General features: G+C 39.9%; 1 protein-coding gene across 2 annotated transcripts in view; it reads right to left on the bottom strand.

Annotated features, from left to right (window-relative positions):
* Window positions 1-425: 425 nt before the first annotated feature.
* Window positions 426-10358, bottom strand: part of LOC114042420 (cytochrome P450 2C19-like) — a 26572-nt gene continuing 16639 nt past the window's right edge. For both annotated transcript variants that reach the window (XM_027861119.1, XM_027861110.1), the window contains exons 7-10: window positions 8807-8948; window positions 4568-4755; window positions 3518-3659; window positions 426-961 (exon numbers count right to left, since the gene is read on the bottom strand). In XM_027861119.1, the coding sequence (XP_027716920.1) occupies window positions 771-961; window positions 3518-3659; window positions 4568-4755; window positions 8807-8948 (663 nt within the window). In that variant the 3' untranslated portion in view covers window positions 426-770. The remainder of the gene's footprint in view (window positions 962-3517; window positions 3660-4567; window positions 4756-8806; window positions 8949-10358) is intronic.

The following is a 10358-nucleotide window of genomic DNA, read 5'->3' on the forward strand; positions in this document are numbered from 1 at the left end:
TGAATTGGATTTAAGTGAGGGAGGGCTGTGTGCAAAGTCACCAGCCTCACTCTTTCCTCTGGAGCCATCTGGGTCCAGCGGCATGACACAGATCAAGACTACTGGAGATGACCTTGGATGCAGTGAGATTATGTCATCTCCTTTGATCTTCATAACAACCAAAGGAGATAAGTACTATTATTTACTCCCTTTTACAGAAGAACAAATAGAGGTTGAGATATTAAGGGACTTGACCAGGGCCACAAAGCTATGTAAGTGTCTGAGGCGGGATGTGAACCCAGGTCTTCCTGATCCCAAGTCTGGCACACTATCCTCCATGCCATCTATCTGCCCAGGAGATGAGATTGAAATATTTGAATATAAATACATAAAATATCTTAAGTAAAAGCAAGCAAAACAAAATGAGTATACAATTAAATGTTATATTGTGATCATACGTGCAAAGGAATTCAGAGGGATGTGGTATCTGAGCTGATCTTTAAGGATGGGTAGTGTATCAACAGGGGAAGATAAGAGTGGGAGGAAATACCCTGGGGAACAGGAATACTTCATAGGAGCAAAGACACTGGGGCAAGGAACCTGAGAAATGTTGGGAGGGGATGGTTTATAATTCATTTTTATTAAAACCAAAGGGAGCAGTTAGAAATCAGGCTGGAGAAGTACATTTGACCCAGGTCATGGAAAGCTTTGAATGCCAGGCAAGAGAATGAGCATAATGTGTGCACAAGATAGTGAGAAGGCACTATAACCACCAGTAGAGGGGTGCTCCTTTATGTGCTCTTGGAAGATAGGAAGCAGATCTCATAAGAGGGTGGCACGTGGTTGAACCCACTGGCGACTGGGGTGATGTCAATATCGTTGGGGTCAATGACAGGCTTCAAGGTGAAATTTTGTAAGATGGTGGTGAAAAAGAGAAACAATTCCATCTGAGCCAGGCTTTGGCCAACACATGCCCTTTTCCCTGAAAGAGACAAATGGAGATGATAAGCAAAGACAAAGTCTTTTAGGACACTGTTTCAAGGCACCCATAACCACTAGAACTACAGCTCATAGTAATATAACTCTTTATGACTTATAAGGCCATTTACATAAGTGATCTCATTTAATCCACAGAACAACCTTGCAATGTAGATGCTATTATTATCCCCATTTTGTAGATGAGGAAACTGAGGCTGACAGATGATAATGGCTTGTTGAGTGTCACAAAGTTAGTAAATGCCTAAGGCAGAATTTGAACTCAGATCTTCCTGATTCCAAATCCAATGATTTAGGTGGCACCGTGGATTGAACATTGTACCTGGAATCAGGAAGACCTGAGTTCAAACGCTCAGACATTTTACTGCCTGTGTGACCCTGGGCAGGTCACTTAACTTCTGTCTGCCTCAGTTTCTTCATCTGTGTAATGGGAATAATAATAATAGCACTCAGTTCCAAGGAATATTGTGAGGGTAAAATGAGGTATTTGTAAATCTGAAAGGGCTATATAAATGTTAGTTATTAGTATAAATTATTGTTATTGTTGTTGTTGTTGTTGTTGTTATATACCACACAAAGCTGCATTCCATACCACTGACAGGGAAGTGAGGATTGAGTGCATTCCTTCCTCTCTAGTGCGAGGACACCAATTGGTACATCTACCCTTACTCTATGCATCTTGCTTGTAGGCAAGTAAACCCTTCAGTTATCTCAGTGCTTGGATGACAATTAACATTCCATCATGTTACCTCCTGAAACTCCAACCTATGCTCCAACAGAAGGGGAGTCCCTTCCATTTAATTTCCCTAAATTCAGCTCTTGTATGCCAGAGTCAAACCTGGGACTTCAAACTTAGAGTTCACTGCCCCAGAGCAAGAAGACAGCTACCAGCTACAGCTCCACAAACCAGATGCCTGGCTACTGTTTCTGCCATTAGTGGGGAAAGGTCATAAGAACTGTGATCAGCTCTTCCTTTGTCATCACTTTGGGGCACGCAACACACTGCTGAGACCTACTTCTTGTTCCCTGTTTAGTGCTGAGCCAAGCTATCTGCCTCTTATCAGCCCTCTTCCCTCCTAATCCCAATTATAACCCAGTAGGAAATTGTCCTTAAAAATACAGGTCAGGGTTAAGCAGCTGCCTCTTAACCTTCATCTCCACTAAACTTTAGCCCAAGTCCTAGGCTTTCAGACACTTTTGCAAATTTTCCATCTTTTTCTTTCCCAGTATAGGAACCTCCTCAACTAGCTGTTCCTGAAAAGTGAATGCAGAAAGGGTAGAACTCAAACTGAAATATTGTCTCCCTTCAATTCTGATTTTATATTTGTTTCTTATTTAATTTCCAATTAATAAAATTTTGTCATTTGAACTTTTTTCTTTTTAATAATAATAATAGATAACATTTATATAGTGCTTACTACATGTGACGTATAACGCTAAGCACTTCACAATTATTATCTGATTCGATCCTCACAACAACTTTGAGAAGTAGATGCTGCTATTCTCCCTCTTTTATAGAGGAGAAAACTAAGGCAAACAGAGGGGGATTACAAGGGCCCTCACTGAACTAAAGGGAACAGCTGCTGGCTCATGACTGACAATTGGCTGTAGTCATTGGGGAGATCATAGAGCAGCCCTTTCCTGCTGGTAGTTACCTTGTTATCAATGGATTCATCCTAGAATGGGAACTCAAAGGACAAGGTCTGTTGCTGGTCTTCTATCCCAATACAGGACCATAACAATGTAGGTATCCAGGAAGAGGGCTCCAGGAAGGGCACCCAGATACTTCAAAGAGCAATGGGTATGATATTAGATAAGGTCAGAGTCTTAGTGGCAGAAGTAGAAAAGTAAGGTGGTAGTGAGGACTCCTAGAATGCCCTTCAAACTCGTCCGTCAGAGTCAAGAATCACTGTGATGTTCTAGATCACAAGAATCACTGTGATGTTCTAAAGACACTAAGATAGGACTATAGGTGAGTAGTACCTGATGGTACCTGAGCAATGGACCATTGAGAGAACCTTGCCATCTTCCTCAGCTTGCTGAGGTACTGTAGTGTGCCCCATAGGCAAAAAATGCTTAGAAAACTGTGTCTGAAAGAAGATTCTGGCTGAAAAATCCTTGCAAGACAGTTTCAGTCCTTTGGGGACATTGATGATGGATATGGAGAGAAGACACAGTGGCCACTGGTCTGAGCTCTTCCCTTCTTGTAGAAAAACTGGGGCAACTGCCTAAAGTCTCATTGATTTTGCACAGCACTGATCAAACATGGCTGGAAAAAGGTTTCCACACCTACCATCACTTCTAATGACTTTCAGCCCAAGAAAGAATGGAAGGATAAGTACCTATCTTCAGCTTATTCCTAACATTTAGAGGCAAAAGAGAGCTTAGAGTTCATCTAGTCTGAACCCTCATTTGAAATCTTAGGAAATCGAAGCTCACAGATGTCAAGAAATTTGCACAAGGTCACACAGGTTGTAAATGGGATTGGAACTCAGGTCCTCTAAGATATATAGATACTCAGATTTTGAAACATTTGTCTTGCCTGTTGCAAAAGGTACAAAATAGTCACTTTTCTTAAAGTTGCCCCTTTCATCCAGGAAATGGTGTGGGTCAAACTGGTCTGGATTGGGGAACTCTTCATTGTCATACAGAACAGAAGTCAGTAATGGTATTATGGTTGTGCCCTGGAATGAACAGAAACAGATAATTTGAATGACAGAAGACAAGTCCTAGAATGTTAGAATTGGAAAGGACCATAGAAATCATCTAGTCCAATTTTCTCCTTCCCCTCCCCCTCTCCTGCATTTACAAACAAGCAGACTAGGGGCCAACATTGGTTGAGACCAAGACCAGAACTCTGGTGTCCTGACCCCCAAACTTATCGTAGTTCATCACATCATACCAAAGGACCCCAAAGCCAGTGTGCAGAGAAATGCAATCTTGGTCCATATAGGGCAAAACCAAGACCAATAGGTGGGGGTTACAAGGAGGAAGAATTCAATTCAACAAACATTAAGTGCCTACAGTATACTGGGCACTGTAATTTAAGGAGAATTTTGACAATTAGACCTATCAGATATGGAATGGGCTGCCTAATTTGGTGGTATGATACTCTGAATGTGTTTAAGCAGAGGCTAGAAGAGCTTTTGTCTGGGGTATAGGTTTAACCAGATGACCACTGTGCTATAATCTTGTGATTCTCTAATTTTCTAGGAGGGAGTGTAAATGCTGGTGTGGAGCTTTAATTAGAAATGATTTCACTAGGGACAAAAATAATTGGGAGCATGGAAGTGATGGGACACAGGACACCCCAATCATGGGTTCAGATATGCCAACTGTGTGGGCAATCCAGCCCTCATCCCAAAAGTGGTTGATGGGGAAGGCAGACCAGTAAAAGGATGTCACAGCAATGGGACTGTAGAGATGGTAGCTGCTGGGACATCAGAGAACTGCCATGAAAGGCATGAAGACAGTGGTTGCTTCAGGGAGGAAATGTATCACCCTTCCCTCATTCTAAGGAAAAGTCCCATTCCTTTGTTGCTAGTTATGGCTCCCTTCTTTTATTATATTCAACAAATGACACACTTCTTACCTTGGGGATGAGGTATTGTCTGAACTGAATGTCTTCTGTTACTGCATGAGGCACACTGGCAGGGACGAGGTCAATGTATCTCTGTATTTCATTGATCACAGCATTGGTATAAGGCATATTGCTTCTGTCTTTCATGCTGGGACTTTGGTTTTGGCCAATCACTTGGTCAATTTCTTCATGGATTTTTTCTGTCACAATAGGAATAAAAATTCATGTAAAAAATGGGGAGAAAGACATGACATCTCCTCCAGTTTCTCTGATCTCTCACCTAGAATGAAATAGGAAATAAAATGCTACTGAATCTATCTCTTAATGGGCAAATTAAGAATTCCATTTCAGTCTTTTGGGTCAGCCAAGGGTCCATGGGAAGCACATAAATCCCCTGCTCCTCAGAGCTCAGGCCTCAAGTTGTCCTTATACAAATACAAAATAAGCAGCATTGGGTAAGGAAGTAATAAGGACAGATTCAGTGGATTCAAGTGGTTTCTCCACACACTTGGATGAGTATCTGAGAATTGGGATGTTCCAGTTCTTTCTAAACCATGGTGACCTGGCCCCACTGCATCATTCAGTTATGCAGAGTTCTACCCTAAACAGATCATAAAAATGGGAAAAGGACCCACACGTACAAAAATCTTTATAGCAGTTCTTTTTGTGGTGGCAAAGAATTGGAAATTGAAGTGATGCCCATTAATTGGGGAATGGCTGAACAAGTTGTGGTATATGAATGTAATGGGATACTATTTTGCTATAAGAAATGATGAGCAGGCAGACTTCAGAAAATCTGGAAAGACTTATGTGAACTGATGCTGAGTGAAACGAGCAGAACCAGGAGAACATTGTACAGAGTAATAGCCACTTTGTGCAATGATTGACTTTGATAGACAGCTCTTCTCAGCAATGCAAGGATCTAAGACAACTCCAAAAGACTCATGATGGAAAAATGCTATCCACATCCAGAAAAAGCACTATGGAGTCTGAATGCAGAGTGAAACATACTATTTGCTCTCTCTCTCTTTCTTTGGTTTTGTTTCTTCTTTCTTGTAGTTCCTCCCATTGGTTCTAATTCTTCTTTACAACATTACTAATGTGAAAATATATTTAATAGAAATGTATATGTAGAGCCTATATCAGATTGCACACCTTCTTTGGGAGGGTAAAGGGGAAGGAGGTGGAGAAAATTTAAAACTCAAAAACTTATGAAAGTGAGTTGAAAACTAAAAATAAATATACTAATAAAAAAAGAAAAAAGAAAGAACACAAGCGCTAAATATTTTAATTATGTACATACATCAAGATTCATGGATACCTTTGTTTTAATATCATAGTCATTTTCAGATATATTGCTATACTATCACCAGGGAGTTTTCCTTTTAAACAAGGAACAATTTAAGCCAAACTAAATGCATATGCAGCATTTCCAAACCCCCTTAAAGGAAGAAAGTGCATTTCCTTATTACTTCTCCAGGGGTGAAATTGGCTATTATACTTTCACAGCATTTAGCTTCATTTTAGTGTTCTTTGCAATTCTTTTATTGTACACCAGTAGAATGCATGTGATAAGGGCTGCATATATTAGAAATAACTGGTCTGACCCATAAAATATATAAGCTATATGAAGAAGTGAAGGAAGACCTAAATAAGTAGAGAAAACTTCAAGGTTCTTGGATAAGTCAGTTCAAAATGCTAAAAAACAAACCAAACAAAACAAAACAGAAAAAACCAATATTCCCTAAACAAATTCAGAGATTTAATGTCCTACAAATTTTTTTTCTAATGAGTTCCTTTGTACAACTGTACATATTGTAATCCTATCTCTGTCCACTCCAGTCATGAAATTGCACTTTTGGGCTCACTCCTGCCAGTTTGTTTTTTGAAATCCATTAAACTAGAGACCCTTCCCAGGTTAACCTCTTCACTTCTAATCTTATCATCAAGTTGCTAAGTCAAGCCTAGACTGACTCTACCTCCTCCCTCAACCTCCTCTCCCCTATGATTAGAGGACGGGAGGGTGTAGTATCAAAATCCTCCCAATGTCTTCCTTTATAAAAGGTAGAAACTGAACTTTTGGCTAACCCCAGTCTGCCTCTGCTGCCCTTCCTGGTTTATTCAACTCCCCACTGGTGTTTCCCTATCCCACTCCCCTTTCCTGTCTCCTTTTGTGTATTGTCTCCTCCCATTAGATTGTAAATTCCTTGAGGGCAGAGACTGTATTTCTTTTTATTAGTTGTATTCCCAGTACCTGGTACTTAGTAGGCATTTAATAAACGTTTATTGGATTGGATATATGTCTTCCCATGTCTCCCTTAATTCCCCATATTCAATAGTTTCTCATGGCATTCATAGGCTACAATTTGCCTACTCCTTCTTCAATTCATGGACACCAACCTAGATTTTCCTTTTTTTAAATGAATGGTATGACAGTTCAATTGCCATGTCATAAATTTCTCTTTAATTTGATCAGTTTTTATCTTTACAGGGAAGCCATGTCCTGAGTAATCAATGTATTTACTTAAACTAAGTCTAATTGCCATGTTATAAATCTCTCTTTAATTTGATCAATCTTTATCTTTAGAGGAAAGTCATGTCCTAAATAGTCAATATATTTATTTAAACTAAGCCTAACTTTTTATAGGTTGCTTTTGGCAAAAGCATGACACCACTGTGAGCTGACTGTATTTTTAATATGTCGTAAGTTTCATTGGTCATTCATTATTTAGTCTTCTGTTTGAGGAAAAGAAGTATGGTAGAGAGAAAAAGCATTATTTTCTCTTTTCTGGAATTGGAATTTGGCTTTGAGTTCTACAATTTATTAGATGTGCAACCTTGGGCAAGTCACCTAACCTCAATAGATCTCAATTTTCTGATCTATAAAATGGGAATAACTTTCGCATTGACCCCACCACAATATGAAGTTTTCATAATGTTTATGAAAAAACATTATTGTTAAAAAGAGGCCCTATTGGTAGTAACAAAAAACATTAAATACCTGACAATTAACTCATTTATCTACACATTTGTCTCAATTCATTAACACATATTTAGGTTTCTGATGCTGAAAGGAGTAAATGGATGCAGTGAATCTCCCAATCCCTTTGAATCTCCAAAGCATTGATTAGGGGCTCCAAAAGATGGAAAATCATCATCTAATACCTTGTATGCAGCTAAGTAGCTCAGTGAAAACAGCACTAGTCATATAATCAGGAAGACCTGAGCTCAAATTTGGCCTCAGACACTTATTAGCTATGTGACCCTGGACAGCTCACTTAACCTCTGTTTGCTTTAATATGTTGGAGAAGGAAATAGAAAACCACTCCAGTTTCTTTGCCAAGAAAACTCCAAATGGGGTCACAAAGAATCAGATACAACTGAGCAGCTACAACATTTTTTGGGGGACAGGTAGGTGGTGCAATGGATGGAGCACTGAGCTTGGAATCAGAAAGACTCATCTTCCTGAGTTCAAATCTGGCCTCAGATACTTACTAGCTGGGTGACCTGGGCAAGGCACTTAACCTCTGTTTGCCTCAGTGTCCTTATCTGTGAAATGAGCTGGAGAAGGAAATGACAAACCACTCCAGTATCTTTGCCAAGAAAACCCCAAATGGGGCCCTAAAGAATTGGACATGACTGAAAAGCGATTGAGTAACAAAACCTCCTATCAGTATTTGCGATGTATCTACCTTATCTCTTCCATGAGAGCATAAGCCTCTTATTAATGAGACTTGCATCTTACTTGTAAGTAATAATGAGTAGTCATAATAGGAACAATTCACAAGTGATTAGCACATGGCATAGTGAATGGAAGACCAGTCCTAAAATCAAGAGGACATGGATTCAAGTCTTGCCTCTGGCACATATTGGCTATATGATCCTGGGCAAGTCACATAACATTTCAGAGTACTAGGGAAGTTTCTTTGGCTATAAATTACAGATGAGCTGCTAACCTGCATTTGTGCAGGAAATGATCATATATGAAATGCTCCACACTAATGAAATCACAGTTCTGCACCCTCTTATCCCTTTACTTAAAAAAAAAAAGTCAGAAGTCAGAATTTTATAGTTCACAAAGTGCTGGGATGGATAGAAAGGTAATGAACTTGAAGACACAATAACTAATAGTAAATACATTAAATATCAATAGAAACTATTCCAAACAGAGTCGCAGCAGGTCTGACCATGAGCCTCTTTCTTCCTAACTTTTATTCTGCATTTCATTCTGCATATTATTTGTCCACTTACTTGTGATATGAGGGTACTTCAGCAGAATCAGGAAGCCATATCTCAGAGTGGTGCTGGTGGTTTCTGTCCCAGCTCCAAAGAGATCAAGAGTGGTTTGGACTAAGTTTTCAATGGTAAACTCAGACTGTGGGTTTTGCTTTTCCTAGGAATAATTTGACACAATTAGTTAATATACACATGAAGTAGATTAGATCTAAGTTATACAACCCAGAATGGAGCAGGGTGATGGCAAATATCTTGTGAATTTGGCTAATCCAGACACTGCAGACCCTTCCCCAACTCCCTCAAATATTTAGAGAAAAAATTAGGCAAATAGTATTGAGTAACTTAATAAGTTTGGAATAAAATGATAATATTTATTTAGTGCTGTATACAAGGTACTATCAAATACTTCATCTTACCTGATCCTCATTAAAATCTGGTAGGAGGGGCAGCATGTTACTGTCCATAGAGAGCTGCGAACCCTGGAGTCAGGAAAACCTGGGTCTGAACTCAGATACACACTGTCTAGGGTACCCTTGGAAAATCACTTCACCTCTCAGGACATGAGGCAGATTTTTAAGTGACCAATGCTCAAAAAGGGCCAATGATAGGAATAAGGCCAGTGCTAGCTGCTGAGGGCACCTGGATAGTACAGTGGATAGAGCACCAGGCCTGGAGTGAGGAAGACAAGTTTATATCTGGCCTCAGACACATTCTAGCTCTGTGACCCTAAGCAAATCACTTAACCTCTGTTGGCCTCAGTTTCCTTATGTGTAATATGAGGATAAAAATAGCACCTACCTCCCAGGTTGTTGTGAGTATCACATGAGATGATAATTGTAAAGTGCTTAGCACAGTGCCTGGCCCAGAGTATGAGTTATATAAATGTTAGTTATTAATATTTATTATCATTGCCCCTGAGTCATCCTTAGCCATATCTCAGAAAGTCAAATGACAACAGCTTGGCTGAAGAAGTACCAAGCTCAGGGTCAGGAGAGCTGGGTTCTGGTCCCTGAGCTGACACTAATTTTAGATCTCTGTTTCTCTTCTGTAACTTGGAGATGTTGATCTATAAAATCCTTTCCAGCTGTAGTAGTCAGTGGGTCTGTGGTATTTGGGCTCCATTGGACTCCACCTCAGCACAGCCTCAATTTCAGTTAAAGGTGAAGGAACCTTCTCCTTTGACATTGGCCATTCTCCTCCTCTGGGTCTCCATTTCCTCCTCTAAAATGAAGGGATTGTACTAGATAATCTTGTCAAGATATTAGGCAACCCCATGTTTTCCAAAGCTAAGGCCCAGCAAACAAGCTGTGCCCTGAGCTTGGCATAACAACAATCCTTTGAGCTCACCTTCTGGATGATCTCAGCCATAGCAATGATTATTGTACTTCTTTGACCAGCACCAGGTGTTCTCTGAGCTTGGACAAGCACTTGCTGTATCTATGTTCTGGTCATGAAGCACTGCTATGACCTCTTCTTTGGTTTCCAGAGGACGGCCAAGGTAGAGAGGTGTATAGTATAGCATAGTATAGTATAGTATAGTATAGTATAGTATAGTATAGTATAGTAT

The sequence above is a fragment of the Vombatus ursinus genome, unplaced genomic scaffold (assembly GCF_900497805.2).
Source record: "Vombatus ursinus unplaced genomic scaffold, bare-nosed wombat genome assembly UNPS02000749.1, whole genome shotgun sequence".
NCBI lineage: Eukaryota > Metazoa > Chordata > Mammalia > Diprotodontia > Vombatidae > Vombatus > Vombatus ursinus.